Here is a 21,683-nt window from a genome sequence, read left to right as displayed (position 1 = left end):
CCAAATAAACTATTTGGAAAATAGTTTATTAATTCATTATAAGGACAGATACATGATCAATACCTTGGCTTAACACTAAAAAATGTCCTATTTGTAAAGAGAAAAAAATGCTGGAAAAATAATTAAATAACATAGCATAAACTAAATACAAACAAATAAATGAGCAGGTATGATTACACTTGTCATGCATCAAAAAAAGAGGAGGTTTTAAAATGAGACTCAAAAACGTAAGGCATCAATGGTAGGTGACAAAGGGATTAATACCCTGTAAAAGGCCAATAGACTCTTTTCTAATAAAAATACTACTACAAAGACACAAACCTAACACTTCCAAATTACCCAGAGTCCAAAATCATATATAATACTAGTGAGTAATGGCCACTTTCTTATCAACTGTGAGTTATAGGCAGATACCAGATTTATTACTTATTTGCTTTTGAGAAACAATTTTCCACCCAACCTAATGGGTTATAAATTGTCTCATTTGCAGCTATTTAATTTAAACCAGAACCTCAGTGCCTGTTAAACAAGAACATGAAAAATGACTATGTAGTGTAATGCTAAGAGCCTACTGTTAAAACAGCCATTTAATTCAGGGCAGTTTTTTTTTTTTCCTTTAGAAAAAAAATCAAACCAGCAAAATAAAATGAGGCTTTTGACCTTCAGAGCAATGATGAAACATATAGAGTGGTGTTAGCCACAGCAACGCTGAATGCTACAGAAATAGTACAAGTGACAATTCTGTCCTTAACAAGATACAAAACCAACATTAATAATCTTTAGTGTTATCATAGGCTGGTTGAAGGAGGGGGAAGGGAAGGAAATGTAGGTGCGATGTCAAACGTGAGTGACACCCGAGTGTAATAACACAGATGCTGAAAGGGTCTGAGGAAGTTGCAACTCTGCTGAGAGACATTTTACCATTAAAAAAAGGGGGGGGGGGTGGAGATAGACTGGTTATTTCTAATTTAGCCCAGAAGCCACAGTTAACCCTTGATGTGCCAATCAGTTAAAAAAGATGCACTTAGGGAGAAAAGACCCTACATTTCATACTCCTATGAGAGGCTGAGGTGCAAAAATCAAATAAATTGCTTTGTTTTCTCTACACAGGAAATAGAAGTCAAGCTTGTCCTTGTGTGGCAGGTCAAGAGAAAATGACTTCAGGATTGAATTCAAAACAAAACAAAATGAGCCAATTGCCCTTGTCCTGTGCAAAGACCTCCCTTCCTGCACCCAGAGGAATGAGATTTCTCTCACTCCTACCCCATCAGCTCATGTTCAAGGTGCTCAGAGTGGGAAGCTGCGGGGCTGCAGAGCCCCCAATTCCCACTCCCCTCCCCCTTTAGCTTTAGCTGGGAAGGAATGTCCCAAACCCCCCTCCATCCAGCAAGCCTGCCTCCTGCATAGAAGGGAGGGAGGAATTTTATCCTGAGCCTCTGGGTTGCGTTTCTGTTTCCCCACCTCAAAAGTCCCCTTGTGTGACTTGAATTCATCATTTCTCATCTCAATCCCAGGGAAAAAAGATACAAGGGAAGCTGGAAGGTCTTCTCCAAACCTGCCCCGGGGGTGGGCAGCCTGCCTGGGGTGGAGGCAGACGGAGGCACAGAAAGAAGAGGGGGCAGGAGGGTACCCAGTAAAGTGAAGGGGCAGGAGTCACGCTATGGCCTCAAAGCAGACATGAGGTAGTCATGTTGTTAAGGGAAGGAAGGCGGGAGATCACATGACACAGTCTATGAGAGGTGTGAGAGACAGGAGAGGCAGGCAGAAAGAGGAGAGCTAGAAACAGCAGAGAGGAAGGGAAAGACTAGCAGGGAGGAAGCGAAGGGCACTAGAATTGGGAGAGCAAGCTGGCTGGGGAGAGGCCACTGGAGTCGTGAAAGGAAAGGAAGGAGGGGAGAGCAAGAGAAAGCAGATGTTCAAAACCAGGCACTTCCCAAATTACAAAATTAAATGCAGAGTTGCTCTGAGGGACCAGAGTCACCCTCTCAGTTTGGGCGATGGGAGGCAGCAATGGAACCAAAATATTAGGCTTTCAGGGCCTACTGGCACTTGGCCCAGCCAGACAGGAAAATGGGTTGGGGCTGTCTTGTCAGACAGGGCATTGGAAACACTCTCAGAGTGTGTAATAAGAGGCTGGGTGACGGAGGTGGGGGACCCACGGGGCTGGGCACTGACCATTCTGGGGCACAGTCCTGACCTGGAGGGCCAATTAGGCTGTAGTAACCACTGTCTGGACCAAGGTTTCCCAGCTCACCAACCAGCACACACATGTGCCTCACATATAGCCATGCCTCACATGTCTCTCACACACCACACGTGTCACAGAGTATGGGGGAGTGAATAAGCCATTTCTTCCTCCCCCTCTAGCCAAAGCACCCTAGGAGGCTCCAAATGGCTTGATGATGTTCAGTATCCGCAGGTACACAGGTGTCATATCCCATGATCCATGACAGCCTGTTCCAAACTGCACCTCTAGGGGAGCTAAGCAGAGGAGGAGACAGAGGCCCTGGACAAGCCTGGGCTGGCTCCTAGAGGGCGGGGGGCCTTTGACTGGCAGCTGTTCCCAGGGGCCTCCTCCAGAGCCTCACTGGGCTGGAGGTCCAGGTAGGGGCAAGAAGGTGCCTCTGGCAGGCAGGTGAGTCTGTCTGGCCCAGTGGTCGCCTGTTCACAGCCTCCCAGCTCCCTGTCCAGCCAGTCTCCCCCTTGCCCTAAATCCACAACACCCGAAGTGAAGTCAGGAGCCTCCGAAGGCAGGAAATCCTCAGGTTCCAGGTCCTGGAGGTGGAGGTCAGGGTTCCCTTTGGAGGCACTGAAGTCAGAGTGAACAATAACGTCAGCCTCCACCTGGTTCCTGCAGGCTGGGGGTGGCTTCTTCCTTCCATTGCCCTGGTCAGAGAAGAGAACACAAAGACAGGTGACCATCACTGAGAGTGGTCATGAGAAGAATGACCAACATATTTGGGGTGGAGAGAGACTGACACCCCACTCCCCAGCGACCCAGAGTATATATCACATGGGAGTTGGTAAAGGAATCATGCTGACTACCCTGCAAGAGATGGTGACCCATAGGAAGGCACGGGAAAACAGAATACTGCCGTTCGCCCTTGCCCAGGAGTTCCAGAAGTACGGGATCTAGTCAGTGACTAGAAGGAGGGGCTGAAGGCACTCAGGCCCATGGTAACTCTGCTGAGGCCTCTTAGGTCTATGCAGAGGAGGAATGGTCCCCAACTCAGGTGAAACACAGACTCCTGCAAAGTAGCGGACTCTACCCACTCACCTATAGAGGCTCCAGTGGTCTCCTGGCTAGACTTCTATCCCCAGGGACATTACCATCAGGGGTCTTCAGAGAGCTCAATACTTGCTCTTCACAAGCATGGGGACCCTTCTCTCCTTTCCTCCCCCTTCCTCCCTGGGAACTGACCTTTATGGCATCATACACCAGAGCCTGCAGAAACAGCGTCTGCCCAGTTCCAGCAGGGGGCAGCAGGGCCCGAGTCAGATAAGGCACAGGGCCTGCCTGGGGCAACTCACAGCCTGCCCAGGAACCTGGCCAGCTCGGCCCACCTGGCTGAGCCCAGGAGATCTGCATGGGGAGAGAAGCCGGAGCACTAGCTGGGAGAGGGAAGTGGATGGAGCCCCACCATGGTCTCTGACACCCATCTTCTCCCTTGCCAAGGCTGTGGGGAGGAGCGCAGAATAGCTGAGAGTCTGGAGGGAACTAAGGAAGAAGTCCTCCTGCAGAAAAGCCCACTGCCATTGTTTTGGCACAGCCCGGAGGTTTCCCAGCCAGGCAGGGTCTCCTTCAGCAGAGAGACAGGGAAAAGGTGAGGAAGGACTAAGGGCTTTGAGCAGGCTGGTCAGAGAAGGTGGGATGAGCCCCCACTGCCAGCACGGCGGGAGCCTTCCCACCTTATCCAGGTCCCAGTTCCATTTGGCTACAGCCAAGCTGATCATCCTCTTTTCCCCATATTGGAGAGGCTGGATCTTCTTAGAGGTTTCCCCAGCTCCTAGGATGAGGGGTCTGGGGGTTCTGGAAACCCTGAGTCACCTGCAAACAGCCTATCGGGGGTCCTCCTCTCCTTCCATGAGAGCAGGCTGACCTATTCTGCCGGGGCCCATCTGCTTCCCAGCCCTGCCAACCTTTTCATGGAGGGAGAGACAGTGCCTTTTCTTCTGCAGCTGGCCCAGAGGAAGGGGTGGGGTGTAGGTTCTCCCACCGGGTTACCCGTTGTGCTCTTGCGCCCCCTGGTGACCTATTTGGGAGTGAGCCCCAGTATGGGACTAACCTGCCTAGGCTCCAGGCTCACCTTTCTCTTGGAGTGACCCCGGCAGTCGGACACTCCGCCACCCATAAGGCTGTGCACTTCAGCCCTGTCCTCGATGTCTGAAGGTGGTGGGGCCCAGTCCTGGGGACGAGGGTGCACAAGGGACTCCAGTTCATGGGTAGCTGGGGGGTTGGGGGGTCCAAGGCGGGCTCGGGAGTACAGCGCGGGGTTCCCAGCAGTGGCGGTGGAGGACAGGCCTGGGAGGGCTTCCCTGGAAGGGAAGATGGGCACAGTGGTCAGAGAGTGAGAGGTGGGGGCGGGACTGCGAACTAGTCCAGCTTATGTCCCTGAGCGGGTTCCTGTCCATCTCTAGGACTTGGTTTCCGGTCTGTGCAATGAGTAATTAACTGTTTGTTCAAAACAGCTGTGACGCTGCAAATGGGCCCCTTCCTCCCTTGGCTCCGGGCATCTGGAGATTTGGATTCCCTCCTTCCAGGATGCTGGCAGCTACCGAGAAAATGGGAGACAGACAGCTCTGCCTATGCATGCCCTTGTTGAGGGGGCTCCCCTAAAGCCATCCCCACTCTCATGAGAACATTACCCCTAATCCCTTCATTCCAGAGACGCAACTTTAATGGGGATTCTGGGGGTGCCTAAGGCAAGTCATGGCCACTTTCCCTGCTCTTTCATCTCTGCAGCCCTTCTGGAAATCTCTGCTCTCCACGGTCAGACTGGTTCCTTCGCCCACCTGTGGGGGCCACGGCGCAAGCCAGCACACATGCAGGCCAGCAGGCAGAGGAGGCCCAGGCAGACACCCACGATGATGCCCGTGACTGAGTGCACGTCCAAGGAGTCTGGTTGGGGGAAAGAGAGGGGACAGGACAGGTCACGGCCAGGAGAAGGCCCAGGGTTCCTAGATCAGGACTTCTATCAGTGGTTTCCTCAGGGGACCACTGGCTTGAACAAAATCTTCTTTTGCAAGGACAGGAGGGGCCCACAGCCTCACAGAGACCACAGCGACCTCTCTCCCACTGGACATCTGAAAGCTGTTGTCCCTCCCCATCAACCTGCTTGCCTGACGCCTAGGGCTGGTTTCGGGGGGTGCAGTAAGTGCAGTGGCACGGCCCATGCTTAGAAGGGCTCTGTGCTTGGTTTAACGCTGTGCTGTCACCATCTTGAAATTCTTCCTACTTTAAAAATTTTAAAAAACCCTCAATTTCATTTCACATCGGGCCTGCAAATTACATAACCAGTCCTGCTGTCCCCCAACACCCCCCTAAAGCTCATCACCTCTCCAAGCCAGCCCTCTAATCCAAGCAATCTCCCCCAAATCTGACCTCTAACCGAATCACCACTGAACTAAACCACACCAATTTCTCCTTCACATCTGTCCTCTCTGCACCAAACTAGGAGGGCAGCTGTTTGGAGGCAGGGCCTTGGAAGAGATGACTTTAGGGTTACAAGTCAGCTCCAGGGGTCCCTGAGGACCTCGGCTGCCCCAGGATGGACCCAACCTCCCTTTCTGCCCTCTTACCTGCGAGTTTCTCCTGGAGAGTGATCACATCCTGCAGGCCGGAGAAGGGCCCAGGCCCCACCTCTGTGCGGGCCCCCATCTTGAAGAAGTACCTAGTGTCGCTCTCAAGGCCACGGACCTCAGCACTGAAGATGTTTCCTGGGAGGCGGGGGAAGCAGGGAGAGCAGGGCTCTGGGTTGAGTGGGGGTGGATGCAGGGATAGGCTGGAAGCTGGACTGAGAAAGTCTGCTCCTCCCACTCAGGCAGTGGCTTCTGCCTGTTCCTTTTAGAACACCTAGGGCCCAGTGGCACTCTCACTACTTACTAATCCAGCCTCTGGAGAGGCTGGGAAGGGGGAGGTGGGTGGGGAAGCTCTGCTCCAATACCCCTGGGCGGGAGCCCTCACCCTCCGTGGTGAGCAGGGTCCACTGGTGCTCGGGCTGGGTGTGGTTGTTGCTGTACAGGATCAGATACTCCACGATCTCCCCATTGGGCTCCGTGGGGGGGCACCAGTGCAGCAGAACAGTGGACGGCGTCAGGGAGCTCAGGCGCAGGTCCGATGGGGGCGTCGAGGGTCCTGGGGTGCAGAGGAGGAGAAGGGTAGAGGCGGGATCACTGGGAGCCCCAGCCCCGGGGCAGTCGTGAGACAGGGCGTGAGGTTATGGCCTTCTCCCTCCTTCATTGGAACAAACCACAAACCACAAAGCAAAATGAGGTCTGGTCTCTAACGGGGCACTTTCTGGAAAACTTTTGGGAAGGGGCTTTACCACCATGCCTCCCCTCCCTGCAACTCTTCTCCACTCCTTGGAGTAGAGCTCCCTAAACCTCTGCACCCAGATATTTCCGAGGTCGAGGAGACTGTCTGGCGTTCTAGGGACCTGGGGGCAGAGCTCAAAAATTTTTGGAAGGCTTACATTTTACTTTAAACTGTCGCACTAAATTTGCCATCTATTCCATGGCAAAATTTAATATAAAAATAGTGTCTAAAATGATCATTTAAAGTTCCTAACTCTGGTTGCTACCCCAAATCTTTAAGTAAAATTGGTTGATGCTCTGTGTAGCCTGTGTCCATGCCCCCAGGTCCTACAGAGTGATGGGCACCCCAATGTGAGAAGGACAACCTTGGCAGACTTCGTGTTTGTTTTGTTTTTAGAGAAGAAGCTGATCCTGGGAGGCGGAGGTGAATGAAAAGGGTGAGAAGGAGGGACACAGGATAACTGGCGAGTTGGGAAGGACAGAGATTTGGGAGTTCAGGTCTTCAAGGCCTGACAGAGGGTGGGATGGGAACCCAGGATGCTAAGGTGTAACAGGGCCACCGCTTTGACCCTAGGTGACTCTCCACTTCTCAGGCTCCAGTGTTCCCACCTGAAGAAGGAGAAACCATCCCCCTCTATAGCCTGGTCACTTGTGCTGGGGATCCAATGTCATAAAGTCAGCTTCAAGGAAACACTGGGCCGGGCCGGTGTGGCTCAATGGTTGAGCATCGACCCATGCACCAGGTCACTGTATTGTCAGGGCACATGCCCGGGTTTCAGGCCCGATCCCCAGCAGGGGGCGTGCAGGAGGCAGCAGGGGGCATGCAGGACAGCCCAATCGGTCATGTTGATGTTTCTCTCTCATAAATGTTTCTCTCTCTCCCTCTACCTTCATCTCTCTCTGAGGTAAATAAAAATATATCTTTAAAAAAAAAGAAAACATTGGGTCTCCCTAAATTCTGTATGAAATTTAAGACCATAATAACTGAGGTTAGAGGGGGGTGAGAAACAATTTGCAAGCAGTTTTTTAAAAAGGAAATTCATGAGACCAGAGGGCCTTCACACCCCACCCCACACACATCTTCCTATTTCAGGTCCCGGACAAAGGTCTTCTGTAGATGGGTAGGTGAACAGTCTTAGGGCCAATAGAACAGAAGAGCCTCCCGCTGTGAGAACAAAAGTCCTTTTGTCTTCAAATGCCATTTCCAGAGAGTTCAAGAGTCACAGACTTGCAGAGTGAATGGTCCCACCTTCTCTCTCTGTCTCTCTCTTTTTAAAATATATTTTTATTGATTTCAGAGAGGAAAGGAGAGGAAGAGAGAGTTAAAAACATCAATGATGACAAAGAATCATTGATCGGCTGCCTCCCACATGCCCCCTACTGGGGATCAAGCCTGCAACCGGGCATGTACCCTTACCAGGAATTGAACAGCAACCTACTGGTTCATAGGTTGATGCTCAAGCATTGAGCCACGCCAGCCAGGCCCACCCTCTCTTTTTACAAATGAGGACACAGAGGCCCTGGTGGGGAAGGAACCTGCCCAATTCTCCCTGTGTGTCAGAGGCAGGATGGGACCCATATGCAGAATCCAGGACACCTGCCTCCCCCGTTTCCCCGGCCCCTCTTCACCAGCTCAGTGGGTCTTGGCATAGACTCTTAAAAGAAGCCACTCCTCTAAAGCCTATGTTATTACTTTTATGGATAAATGGATAAGGCCAGCACAGGACTGGCCTGTGTGAATGCCAGCAAATGACACATCCTAATGGGGTTCTGAGGAATAGTTCGGAAAAGGGGGCTTCTGGGCAAGGAGTGGGATAAAAGGTGGATTGGCGGTAACAGGACTGAGGGGCCACTCACGATCTGGCAGGGTGGAGCGCTCTACCACGGAGCCGAAAGGCCCATCCATGTCCACGCCATGGGACTGTACTGCAAACTCATATTTGGTGAATGGCTTCAGCCCGCCAATGAGGATGTCTTCTCCAGAGCTGCCAAGGCAAGACATGTGACTGGTGATCTCGGGCATGCCCTCCTAGCAGGGCAGCTCCTCCAAATCTACTCCCCTACCCCCAGCCCCAGCCCAGGCCCTACCCCGGGAGTGGGCCACTAACACCAGCCAGAGAACCTACAGAGAGGTCTGCATGGACGCTGCTCCCAGGGTATCAGGCTCCATGACCAATGTCCAAGCCAGGCCCCTCCTCCAGGAAACCTTCCTGGATTAACCCGAGTCATATTTCACCCAAGGAACCATCTGTGATGCATCTTTTCACTGATGTAATTTTACTTTAGCTGCAAATGTACACATCTATTGCTTTTTAGGCAGTTTCCTTTGCCAAACCAGCAGCTCCTGAGAGCAGGGCTCTGCCTCCCCATCTGACTGGGGGCCCTCTCAGGACAGTGGCGGGGCTGTCTCTTCGTCATCCTATTGGGAGCCCTCTGAGATTGAAGGAATAGGTCTGTCTGCATCATGTTCCCAAGAGTTCAGTACAAGGCTCTGTTGTGAAGGGATGGGATCGCATGGACTCTCCTTTTCCGCCACCAGGTCATCAGACCCCCAGTGTTCCCTCAGTGTAACAGGTGAGGCCTGAAAGGCTTTTGAATCCCCTGGGTCCTCCTCCTCCTCCTCACCTGCTGCCTTCCTCCCCCCTTCACAGGCTTAGCTCCTCTTTCCCACCTGGTGTAATAGGTGACCAGGGAGGCATTCCTGAGCCCCCAGGGGCTGAAGCGTACAGTGTAGTTGACAATCTTGACTGTGGTGAAGTCTGGCTTTTTCCACCGAAGCCAAATGGATGTGGAGCTGTTGGATTCCGCATGGACATGAGCGGGGGGTAAGGGTGGCCCCCTCTGGATGGGCAGGTCTGGAAGGTGAAAATTAGAGTGTGGGGAAAGGAGGAAGAACAGTAATCCTAAAAATGTATGGTGCTTCACAGTCCCAGTTTAAAGTCATTTTCTTCTACCCTTTCTCCTTTGACCCTGTGAATTGGGTAGCATCATTCCCACTTCACAGATGAGGAAACGGAGGCTCCTGAGAATTTAAGTGATTTTTTTTTTTTTTTTTTGGCCAAGGTCATATATATATAGCAAACTGTGAAAGAGAGAGGCAGCAAATCACGGCAATTAAGAGCACGTATTCTGGAGCCAGGTTGCCCTGGTTCGAATTCCAACTTGCCACTTACTAGCTGTGACCTTGGGGACGTTACTTATGTAAACGCTTCATGTCTCCATTCCCGCTTCTGTCAGTGGAGCTTAGAACAGTACCTACCTCATAGCATTGTTATGAGGATTGTTAGCTAATATTTGTAAAGTATATAGAAAAGTGTTGTTTTCTGTTTTATTTCTGAGATATAATTCACATAAAATTCAGTTTAAAAATGTACAATACAGTGGTTTTTAGTACATTCATAAGGTTGTGCAGCCACCCACACTATCTAATTCCATAAAATTGTTATCACCTTGAAAAGAAATCTTGTTTTTACCCATGAATCCCCATTTCACCTTTCCTCCAGCCCCTGGAACCACAAATCCACTTTATATCTCTATGGATTTGCCTACTCTGGAGCTTCTTTCTATGACAGAGGCTGTCTGGATCTCAATGAGGACCCCTGAGCCTAGGGTTTGGAGGTGGGTGAGGTTAGCAGACAGCCTGACCACCAAGGCTGGCCCAGAGGAAAGGGAAAGGAAGTTGTACACAGACCCCTTGCCTGAGCCCCTCTCACCTGGTGTGGGAGCCTTCTCCGTCTTGCCCTTCCACACTGCTGCATATCCGTCCTCGTGTTTGTTGAATGCCACAAGCTTGACCTCGTACAGCCGGCCAGGGACTAAGGAAGGTCACGGGGTCACTCACTAGCTAGAGGAACCTGTGGGGTCTCTCCTCCCCAGAAAGGATGCCATCTCTAACTCCTGCACTCAGCTTATGCAGTACCCCACTGTCTGGCTCCCCGCCACCCCCCAATCCTCCTCACCTAGCTGGGTCAGTTCATACTGCTTCACTTTCTTCTTGAGTCGGACAGGCCCCACATCCCAAGCCTGATCTCCACGGCTCCCTGGGGGGCTCTCACCATCATCCTCCTCCTCAGCCCCCACCTCCCGCCAGTACAGTTTGTAGCCAGAGATCTGGGCGGGGTGAGGAGGCGGCTGCCACGACACAACCAGGGACTCCATCCTTGCCCGTACCTTCAACTCTGCAGGGGCAAAAGGGACTGGGGAGCAGGATGAGAAGAAGGAGGAGGAAGTGGATGGGGAATGAGGAGGAGGTCAGGGATGGGAGAGGGGGAAAGAGGCAGGAGGAAGAGGCATTCAGTGAGAGCCTTGCCAACCTCCTCCCAATGATCACCACTCAGCCACCACTCTAAGTGCCAGGCCAGGGCTTATCTAGAGGCGAACTCACTATCCCACAAGCCCAGAGTGCTGAGAATGGAGAGATGGCTCCTGTGCGTGTGCACAGAGGTCAGCAAGGAGCACCTCTGAGGCGGGCGGACAGGATCTCTAAGCTTTCTGAAGGAATGAATGCATGGATACTGGCAACACAAGAGGGTCGCAAGGGTTGCTGAGGCCAGCAAGGAGAGGTGGAGCCCTGGCGTGGGGACCCTACTTGAAGCCTAAATGTGAGGGACTTACTATGTGTTGGACACTGTTCTAAGCACTTTGTACATATATTTTAACTTCATTCTCACAACCCTATAAAATAATAGAAATACCATTATCCCACTTTACAAGAAATGGACGCTCCGAGAAGTAACTTGCCTAAGGTCACACAGATAGTATATGCACCAGGTTTTGTCTGCATTTAATCACTCTACCATTGGGCCTTTCAACAAAACCAACAATTGTAATTACGGAAGAAGCTGCTATGTAGCAGCTATTGTGTACTAAATATTTTGTTTGCAATACATTAATTATCAATCCCCACTCCTCAGCTTGCAAGTAAATGAAGCCTTAGAGCCGTGAATGGTTTGTAGGAGGTCACACAGCAGAAGAAGGGGCCCTGGAGGCCAGATGTGCCTGCAAAAGCCAGCCCTTCACCTATACACCCATCCGCCCTGACCCGTCAAACAGGGGGAGCCATGGCGGGTCTCTGATGGAGGGTGGTTGGGTTTGGGTTCCAAGGTCACACCCACACCCACACAGTCACACACACCTCCTGGTCCTGTCCCCTCTGGCCCATACCGTGGCTCTGGTTGTGCATATTGGGCGTCCTGTGCTGCATCCACTGGGAGGGCGCCCCATAGCCAGCCCCTGTGCCAGCCGAGATCCGCACTCGGTACACCTTGTTGGGCAGAAGTGAGTGCAGCGTAAGTTGTGTCTCATTCCCTGGCACCTCGCTGGAGAAAATCTGATCTGCTGGGACAGAAAACACTGGCTGCTGGGAGGCCACCTGAAGACAATGGTCCCTAAACTCCCCCACCCAGACTCTTCCACCTGCATCTGGTTCCTCAGTGCTCATCAGAGCCCGGAGGCACTCTCAGCACTGGCCCCTCAGGGCCTGGATGGACCCCATGGCTCCAGGCCTACTCCTGGGCCTCCCACCCTAGCTGACATTGCCATCACCCCCAGCTCTGAGTCAGGAGAATCATGGCATGTGGTCCCCACTTCCCCATAAGCAGTCAATAACACCCCCGCAACCCCCACACACACACAGGGCACAAGCACAGGGTTGGCTGTGAGAGCTACCAGGCACCGCCTGCCTTTTAGAATCCTGACAACCACCCCAAGCCCCTGCCTCACCCTTCCCTCCCTCTTCACCTTCACCCTGGCTCTCCAGCTACTTGCCTTCTCCTAACTTTTTACTCCTTTCAAACTCCTGCCCTAGATTACCGACATCTGCCCTAACACACCCTCCCCAATGCTCCATTCCCCCACCCCACAAGCAACCCCCCACCTCCTTATCCCTCATCTGCTCTTTGGTGAGCTGGAAGGGTCCCCAGGGATCGCCTAGGCCACCTGCCCCATTTCAAAGATAAGGAAACGGAGCCAGGGATTCAGCAGGATGACACACTGCCGCTGCAGAGGAGGTGGGGCCAGAACCCAGGCCTCCCTCTGCCTTAAGCTAGCCCTCTTTTCATTCCTGCCACCTCTACCCCTAGCCCACACTCTTTTCTGCCTTCACCTTTCCCTACTCTCTGGTGCTGCCTAATTTCCTCAGACTCCAGGCCACTCTGCTCAGGTCCTCAGAGGCTCTGACCAACTTTTCAGACACAATTCCCAGCCAGGTGACCCGGTACCCTACCTCTACTCACCTTCCTTTCCCAAACTGTACTCTATCTTGTACTTCACCACCTGCCCATTGCTCAGGCTGGGAGGCAGGGGCAGCCACGCCACCCTGATGTCCGAGGGGTTGGGGCTGGACAGGGAGAGCTGGGGCGCTGCACTGGGGACTGAGACAGAAGAACATCAGCGTGAGCTCTGTTCCACCGACGGGAAGGTGAGGCCCAGGAGCGGTCAGAGACTTGCCCAGGTCACACAGCAAGTCAGAAGTAGGCCCAGGACCGGGATCTGAGGGAGGAAAGGGAGCCTCTCAGGGGAGCCCCAAGCTGGAGAGGAGGGGACGTCCTTCCCACCCTGAAAAAGGTTTGGGGCACAATCTTTCACATTCAGTGGGTCAGAGTCACGGGTCCCTGCCTGACTGGATGGCATGTGGGGGTCAAGGGCCACATGATATAGGGAATCACAAGCTGAGATCTCAAGTCCCAGTTGTCCTACTGACCCTGGGCAAGTCACTCTCATTTTCTGGGCCTCAGTTTCCCCCACTGTAAACTGGGAAATAGAACCCTTGCCCACCCTTTTAGGGTACAAGAGATGACACAAGGCAGGTAAGTGTCTTGGCACTCACTAGTAAAGAGAAGCCAAGCTACCATCCCAGGGAGTTCTCTGGACCCCAAGGTGCGCATCGCAGGTACAGAGGCCCTACCATCATCCAGTGTGTGGACCAGCGCTGGTGTGGAGGTGCGGCTGGCCCCCAGCTGAGAGTAGGCCACTACGTAGAACTCATAATCCGTGTTGGGTTCCAGGTCCCGAACCTGTAGCTCTGTTGTGTCATTGTTCACTGCAAACTGGTATTCCACATTGTCCATGCCTGGGGTGGTGACACAGGGGACAAAGGGACTGTCACAGGGCCCACCTGCTGGAGGCTATCTAAGGATCCTTCATATTGTCCCAGCCTCTGGAATAGTCTATTTGTAGTTAAATCATCCCAGATAATCTGCCCTGGAGATTATAAACTCCCCTGGTTTCTAGTGCCACTGCATTAATCCTCCACTGGTTAGGAAGTTCTCTCTGGCAGCCAATTGAAGTGACTCCTGCAGCATTTACTAGCTGGCTCCAGGAATGCCAAGTCATTTTCCCTGGGAGATGAAGCATCCTGTCCCTTCTCTCTCATAAACTGTGACTCAGGAGTAACATGCCACACACACTGACCCCTCCGCACCAGGCCTAAGCCATATCTACACGGGTGTCTCCTGTGGGCTCCTGCCCCATCCCATCCTAGCCCCAAAGAAGGTGGGCAGGCAACCCTTCAGTCATCCAACTTGTCCCGCCCTCAACGCGTCCAGCTGGGGCCTCTACTGCGGTATGTCCCCCCTCTCCCTCCCCACCCCCGCAGACGTACCGCGAGCTTTCTGGTAGTGGAGGGAGAAGCCAATGATCTGCTCGCTGTGCAGCTCGGGCCGCTCCCAGGCCACCAGCACGGCGGAGCTGCTCAGCGGTGTGGCCGTGACCCGCGTGGGAGCGCTGGGCAGCCCTTCGCGCACAACTACCGCCAGCGGAGCGGCGGCGCACGCTGTGCCCGCGCCGTTCTCGGCCACGCACTGGTAGTAGCCGGCGTCCTGCAGGCCGATCTGCGTGATGACCAGGCTGCTGCCGCCGCCCTGCACCTTGACCCGCCCGTTGGGCCGCAGCGGCACCCCGTCGTGCAGCCAGCGCAGCGCCGGCCGCGGCTCCCCCGACGCGCGGCACACGAAGCGTGCGGTGCTGGCCCGCGTCCGAGACAGCGCCTCGGGCGCCTGCGAGATGACAGGGGCCGCTGGGGGCGAGGAGGAGGACGCTGACCGCGCGCTCCGGCCACTAGGGGCTCTGCGCCCTCCCCCAAATACTCCAACTGGCTCCCGCACCCCCTCCAATCTCTGTAACCTCTCCCTGCTTCACCCCTTCCCCCAAATACTCCAGTGCAACGCAGCTCTACCTCTTCTCCCCATTTACCCTAGCCCCGCCTAGCCTCCTCTCCTCCTGGGTCCCACTTCCTCTTTTGTCAATCCCTTCTCCCCTACCAGGGTCTCCCACACCTGCCAGGTTTACCCCTCTCCACAGTTATCCGCGTCCTGAGCAAGGCCGTTCCCGTTTTCTTGGCGCCACTCAGAGTTCCACTAGCTCTCCCAGTAACCTGTCTCCCCTCCCCCATTGCCTAAGTCCCACCCCGACCACCCCTCCCCACCCTCCAATCACCCAAGCCCTAATCACCCTCTCCTTCTTTCCCGGACTCAACTCTTCCCACTCCATCCTCCAATCTCCTCCTACCACCTCCCCCACCCCCTTCAATGATCTAGTGGTCTGTCCCCTCCAAACCTCCCCCACCCCGTTCCCCACCCCACCCCTCTGCTTTACGAAGATCTCTTCCCCACCAACCCGACATCCGCCCCTCCCCCAGCCCTACCTCTCTGGCATCATGTCTCTCAATTCTCCAAAACACCCAATTGCTCCCTTCCCCCTACCTATTCTTCCCTCGGTCCCAGCTAGCCCGCCTCATCCGGTCTCCCCGCACACCCACTCCCCCAGCTTCACCCCGCCTCACCCAGCACGCGGAGCTCGGCAGCGGCGGTGGCGAAGTCGCGCGTGCGGGGCTTGTTGGCCCGGCAGACATAGACGCCGGAGTGCCCGGGGTGCGCGCTGGCGATCAGCAGGTTGGTGCGGCCCAGGACGATGACGTCGGTGGAGATAGGCTTCCCGTCTGAGGGAGAAGGGAGAGTGCTGGGTGAGGACTGCCCCTCCACCCACGCCCCGGACCTCGCGGCCCCTCTACACCCAGGTTATGAGACCATAACAGCGCCTGGTTGGAATCTCAGTTCTCCTACTTGCTAGCCTAGTGACCGTCTTTGCATCTTAGTGTCTCCCTCTGTAAAGTAAGGAGATAGTCCCTAGCGGGAAGGACTGCTAGGGGGTGGAATGAATAAGGTTTGTGAGAACCCCTGGCACAGTGCAGGCACATAATAGGTGCTCAGTACACTCATCAACTACTATTACCATTGTTGTTAAACTTGATTTCTTACAAGGACACACTCCTGAATGGAAAAAACACAAATGGCCAAGAAACACATAAAAAAAGCTTTCAACTTCACATAATCAAAGAAATGCACATCAAAATACAGATGTTCATTTTCACCTAGCATATTGGGAATGTATTTAAAGACATAAGTTGCAATGCCGGAGAAAGAGTAAATGCTGATAGGGCCATACAGGGGCTCCACCTTAACCTAGAAGCCAGGGATTTCACTTATGGGCAGGCACCTGTCCTGGGGAGATGTGAACAGGGATGATCATCGTAGTGTTAACTGTAATAGCGGACAACTGAAAAGGACTTAAAATTTTAACAGTAGGAACTGGAAAATTGCATTACAGCTATATTCAAATAATGGAACATTATCCTATACTAGAGGCCCGGTGCACGAAATTTGTGCACGGGGGGGGGGGGGTTGGGCATGTCCCTCAGCCCAGCCTGCACCCTCTCCAATCTGGGACCCCTCGAGGGATGTCCAACTGCCCATTTAGGCCTGATCCCAGTAGGATCGGCCCTAAACGGGCAGTCGGACATCCCTCTCACAATCCAGGACTGCTGGCTCCCAACTGCTAGCCTGCCTGCCTTCCTTATTGCCCCTAATTGCTTCTGCCTGCCAGCCTGATCACCCCCTAACCACTCCCCTGCCAGCCTGATTGATGCCTAACTGCTCCCCTGCCAGCCTATTTGCCCCTAACTGCCCTCCCCTGCAGGCCTGGTCACCCCTAACTGCCCTCCCCTGCAGGCCTGGGTCCCCCCCAACTGCCCTTCCCTGCAGGCCCAGTCGCCCCCAACTTCCCTCCTCTGCTGGCCTGGTCACCCCTAACTGCCCTCCTCTGCAGGCTTGATCGCCCCCAACTGCCCTCCCTTGCAGGCCTGGTCCCTCCCAACTGCCCTCCCCTGCTGGCCATATTGTGGTGGCCATCTTGTGTCCACATGGGGATAGCCATCTTGTCTGTTGGAGTGATGGTCAATTTGCATATTATTGTTTTATTAGATAGGATAATAAAAGCCCAGTGACTGAACAGGGAAACAACCAGCCAACCAGTCACTATGATGCACACTGACCACCAGGGGGCAGACGCTCAACACAGGAGCTGCCCCCGGTGGTCAGTGTGCTCCAACACTGGCAGCGCCACTGGGCTGACTGGGATGAGTGGGGAGCAGCCGCTCAGAGGGTGGGTCCACAGCCGCTCAGATGACCAGGATAAGCAGTGCTCCCACAGCAGGCCAATCCCCACAGGCCATGCCCTGCACCAGTGCATGAATCCTGTGCACCAGGCCTCCAGTCTATATATATATATAAAAGCCTAAGCGATTGAATGACTGAATGACCAGTAAATCAGTTGCTATGACGGGCATTAACCACCAGGGGGCAGATGCTCAATGCAGGAGCTGCCCCCTAGTGGTCAGTGCACTCCCACAGCCAACCTCCCATGGCTGGCCAACCTCCCATGGTGCCTCCCTCCAGCCAGCTGACCCCAATCAGCCCTGATCGCTGGCCAGGCTGAGGGACCCCACCGGTGCACGAATCCATGCACCAGGCCTCTAGTAGAGTCATAATTATTTTTTGAAAAAGTTTTAAAGATGGGGAAATGCTAATGAGATACTGTTGAATGAAAATAGGACTTGGAACTGTAAATTCAACATACTCTCAATTTCAAGGGGAAATGTACATGTGCATAGAAAAAAAATCTGGAAGAAAATACACCCATATGTTAACAGTTTGTATCTCTGAATGGTGAGATGTTTTCTGTTTCTGCTTTTCGCCAGTTTTCTACAGTGAACACATATAACGTTTGCAATAAGAAGAAAATAAAACAAAAGTCCCTTCCCTGATTTAGTGGAAAAATAACTGTGCCCAGGCTCAGGAATAAAGTCATTTTGGGTTCTTTCTCATCCCAGCCTCTGTCCAGGAGTGTTATTAGCTGAGTTTCTCCAAGTGAGTTCCCAAAACCACAGCTATCAGGATCCTCTGGAGCGGCAATTCTCAAATCCTTGTTGTTACACATGAATGATGGAATTGCAGGGGACCCTGATATGCAGAGGCCTAGGGCAGGACCCAGATTTTGCATTTCTAAGTAGGCCCAGGTGGTAGATCCAAAGACCACACTTTCAGTAGCAAAGACCTAGGGCACTTGACTCCTGGGTTACAACTCTCTAGGTGTGAAGGGAAGGAGTCTGCAGTTTTAACAAGTTCCTGGGGTCATTCTGGTGCATGGTCAATATTTGAGAAATGTTGATATTTGAACTTCTGGGCAACATCACAGGCTTACCCCAATAATAGTATGAGGTCCCTGCCAGCCCTGGGACCCCCCTAACTCGGCAAGTGTCACAAGTCCAATGAGGCCATGTAGGTAATGGAGGTGCAAAGATTCTGGCACTGTTCTATCTCATTAGATCGATGGGAGAGGTACGTAGTTGTTTGGCTCATTATTTTTCCTTATGTACTCTTGACTGTGACATACAAACTTGCAAAAAGGAGGTAGTGTGGGGTAACAGACTGGGCTAGAGAAGAAGGATAAAGAGGACTAGGTTTAAGACTACTTCTGCCATCAGCTTGGGACAAGTCACTTCTTATGGACAAATGGAAACAAAAATAATACTGGTGCCCTGCTGGTATGACTCAGTGATTGAGTGTCAACCTATGAACCAGGAGGTCCTGGTTCGATTCCTGGTCAGGGCACATGCCCATGTTGTGGGCTCGATCCTCAGTGTGGGACATGCAGGAGGCAGCTGATCAATGATTCTCTCTCATCATTGGTGTTTCTATCTCTCCCTCTCCCTTTCTCTCTGAAATCAGTAAAAATATATTTAGGAAAAAAATAGTAATACTGGCATTTCTTCCATACATGACTTTAGGGAGTGGTATAGCAGAAGGAGGACTAGCTCTACAGTTTGGGTCCTGGTTTTCCACCTGCCTCTCAGCCTCAGCTTCTGCATCTGCCTCCTGGGAACAACAGTCCTGGCCCTTCCTCTTGTGAGAATAAACAAGTCATCTTTTCTGTCAAAGAACAGTTTAGACAGCCGCCATTTTGAACTGAGTGACTTGGCAGCCACCATGTTGGCCGCATGACTTGCAGCTCCCTGGGGTCCGCCATCTTGAAATGGCAAAGGCCAACCCCTCCCTTTGAATTAGCCAATCGCGAAAGACTATGCGCCTGAGCTCCAATCAAGAGTGAGGGACAGGTCACATGCGTCAGGATTAAAAAGGAGCAGACCTGACTCCGTGTGGGTGTGCTCCCAGACCCTGTGCTGCACACCCTCCTGCAGGAGGAAAGATATTTGCCTTGCTGCCTGGCTCCCGAGTATGCTTTGTGTTCTACCAGGACCCCTGAATCTGGGGGCTCGCCTTATTTCTTACAATTTGGGGGCTTGTCCGGGATACCATTTGTCATCACGGGGGAAATTGGACCCCTCTCCTGAGGAGGTGTGCCCTGCTGCCAAGTTGCAGCGGCCTGGGTGAGGAGGGACAGCCATCACCCCTGGGCCGACTATGAGCTTGGGATCGAGAGTCAGCCAGCAACACATGAAGGGCCCAAGCAAGAACCTCGGCAATCAGGTAACCTCATGCATGAGCCAAGGCGGGAAATTGGACTGAGTACTACTTTGGTGATTGGGTATCCTCAGAGGTCGGGTATATGTGACTGGGATGTCTTGGACATAAAGTGAGTATGGAGTTCTGATCTGTGGTTCTGTTCTCCTGAGAGGGAAGTGGCCAGAGAGGGACAAAGCAGATCTTGGGGACAAAAAACCTCCAACATGGGGGTTGAGTACATAGTCACAAAGGACATGCTGAGAATGGGAAACAGAAATTCTAGGCCTAGGGAATACATTCCCCCGGAATAGTCCATTGGGAGAATGCTGAGATTCTGGGGAGGGGCAGTTCCCGAACCAGGGACAGAAGACATTTCTCTGCTTTAGTGGTTCTTAATGCAGGACATTTTGTGGTGTAAACTTTCAGTGTGTTGCACACACCTGTATAAGAGTGTTTGTTGATGTTTTGTGTCTCTTTCTTGTTCGTTTAATTTGTTTAAAGATGGGGCAAGTCCCGCTTTGGGGAAACCCAATTATGTGTGGTAAGGCTGAACACGTGACAGAGACTGCAGGAAAGTCCCAGCAGCTGCCAAGAATTTTTTATCTTGTGGACTCTTCCTCCTCTCCCTCTCAGGGTGTTAGACCCCAGAAACTCTTAACTAGTGTGATTTCTGTCTGTGTGTCTGTAATGTAATGTTGGCTTCCTATCTTTTAAGGACTTTAGTTTGCTCTTCCCTGGTTTATGAATATAGGGACAAAAATTACATGGGGAAGTAAGCTAAACAGGCTGGGTTGGGCAATAAGGTTAATGTTTCCATGATAATGAGCAGTTCTTGAATGAGGATGGACCATATTCCAAGGGTGACTCCCAGGTCCCGGGGGGCATATGACTCCCAGCCAGGTTGGTATGTCCTTTCTTTGAACAGAAAGGGCAATCATGGTTAACAGCATAATTAATATTTCCCATAACTATAACTAGTCCCCAGTGTTCTGTTTTTCCCCATAACACTGGGAGGAACAGATCTGTAGAAGTACCCTGTAACAGTGAAGCAGGGCTACTCCTGTTTTTATAAAGAAAAACAAAATAGTACCTTCACATTGAGTTATCCCTCTTACAAAATTGATCAATAAAATGCTTTAGGTAATAATTGGCTTTAAAATCTCAAAGTTGTTAAGATATAATAAATAGATGTAACTAAAATGAAGGATTTATGATAAAGCTTTTCAGTGATAATTATAAATATGTTAATAATAAAAGTCCAGTCACTCAAGAGAAGATTGACTATGCTCTCTGTTGGAGGAAGGGGCCAGTCGTCCTTCTCCTTGTAAAAGTAGAGAAGCCTAAAAGAGAACAAGGGCAGACAGAGAAGGGGGATCCCTTGCCTTGCCTTCCTTTCCCTATGTGACCTATGGACAATTGGAGGGAACATCCAAGATGGCGATTTACAATCCCAGCCTCCCCTTCAGGAGGAGGGCTGTCCTGATAAGGCTCCAACTGGCCTGAGGCCTCTGCACCACCAGGAACCAGCTTTTCTAGGTTTCGAAAGGAGGAGGAGGAGGGGGAGAGGGAGGAGAAGAAAGAGTTAAAACCTCTGCTGGAAGACCCACGTGGCTTAGCTGAACAGCTACGCTTATTTTGGGCCCACAAGTATACATGTAGACCCGAGTTAATGTCTATCTTGGGAATACTATTCCCAGGAAAAGAAGGGGGAATGATTCAAAGGTCGGGTATGGCTACCTGGGAAAGGGAGCATATTGGTCACAGAGAAAAAGGAAGGGACCCCTCACTGAGCCTTTAGATCCCAAGGCCAGCATTCTCACCCTCTTCCCAAAGAACAGTTTCTTTACTTAACAGTCCTGATAATATCAGAAGTTGAACTCATTAGCATGTTATCACTAAGGAAAAATGTGGCAGTTTTGAATCCAAGCAGCTAGAGGGGGAACAGGCTGTGGGGCCTGATCCCTTCTTCCCCTGCCCTTTTCTCCAGCCTCACAGGCCTATACATAATTTTCCGAAGTCTTGATAACTTAAAGCAGTGGTTCTCAACCTTTTTAATGCCGCGACCCTTGAATACAGTTCCTCATGTTGTGGTGACCCCCAACCATAAAATTATTTTCGTTGCTACTTCGTAACTGTAATTTTGCTACTGTTAATGAATCGTAATGTAAATATCTGTGTATTCCGATGGTCTTAGGCAACCCTGCTAGCGGTTCTCAACCTGTAAAAAATAATCTTAGTTGTGGGAATTGACGTTTTACTAGCTTATGTTTGTGTTTAATACCCTCTTATCACTTTGAATGATATATAATCTTTTGACAGAATGAGTTTGACAACCTTCGTAGGGTTTAAATT

The 21,683-nt window shown here is 52.0% G+C and overlaps 1 protein-coding gene across 3 annotated transcripts in view; it reads right to left on the bottom strand.

Moving 5' to 3' along the window:
• Positions 1–12: 12 nt before the first annotated feature.
• Positions 13–21,683, bottom strand: part of IGDCC4 (immunoglobulin superfamily DCC subclass member 4) — a 46,089-nt gene continuing 24,418 nt past the window's right edge. The window contains exons 6-20 of one of the 3 annotated variants that reach the window (XM_080644812.1): positions 15,314–15,469; positions 14,135–14,548; positions 13,439–13,603; positions 12,768–12,905; positions 11,698–11,871; positions 10,494–10,730; positions 10,248–10,349; positions 9,206–9,389; positions 8,392–8,519; positions 6,185–6,355; positions 5,800–5,937; positions 5,014–5,119; positions 4,308–4,536; positions 3,422–3,583; positions 13–2,886 (exon numbers count right to left, since the gene is read on the bottom strand). In XM_080644812.1, coding sequence (XP_080500938.1) covers positions 2,482–2,886; positions 3,422–3,583; positions 4,308–4,536; positions 5,014–5,119; positions 5,800–5,937; positions 6,185–6,355; positions 8,392–8,519; positions 9,206–9,389; positions 10,248–10,349; positions 10,494–10,730; positions 11,698–11,871; positions 12,768–12,905; positions 13,439–13,603; positions 14,135–14,548; positions 15,314–15,469 — 2,909 coding nt within the window. In that variant the 3' untranslated portion in view covers positions 13–2,481. The remainder of the gene's footprint in view (positions 2,887–3,421; positions 3,584–4,307; positions 4,537–5,013; positions 5,120–5,799; positions 5,938–6,184; positions 6,356–8,391; positions 8,520–9,205; positions 9,390–10,247; positions 10,350–10,493; positions 10,731–11,697; positions 11,872–12,767; positions 12,906–13,438; positions 13,604–14,134; positions 14,549–15,313; positions 15,470–21,683) is intronic. The other 2 variants (XM_080644813.1, XM_080644814.1) reach the window with 2 other exon arrangements.

This window comes from Plecotus auritus, assembly GCF_963455305.1.
Source record: "Plecotus auritus genome assembly, chromosome: 1".
NCBI lineage: Eukaryota > Metazoa > Chordata > Mammalia > Chiroptera > Vespertilionidae > Plecotus > Plecotus auritus.
This window is presented reverse-complemented; position numbering and strand designations above follow the sequence as displayed.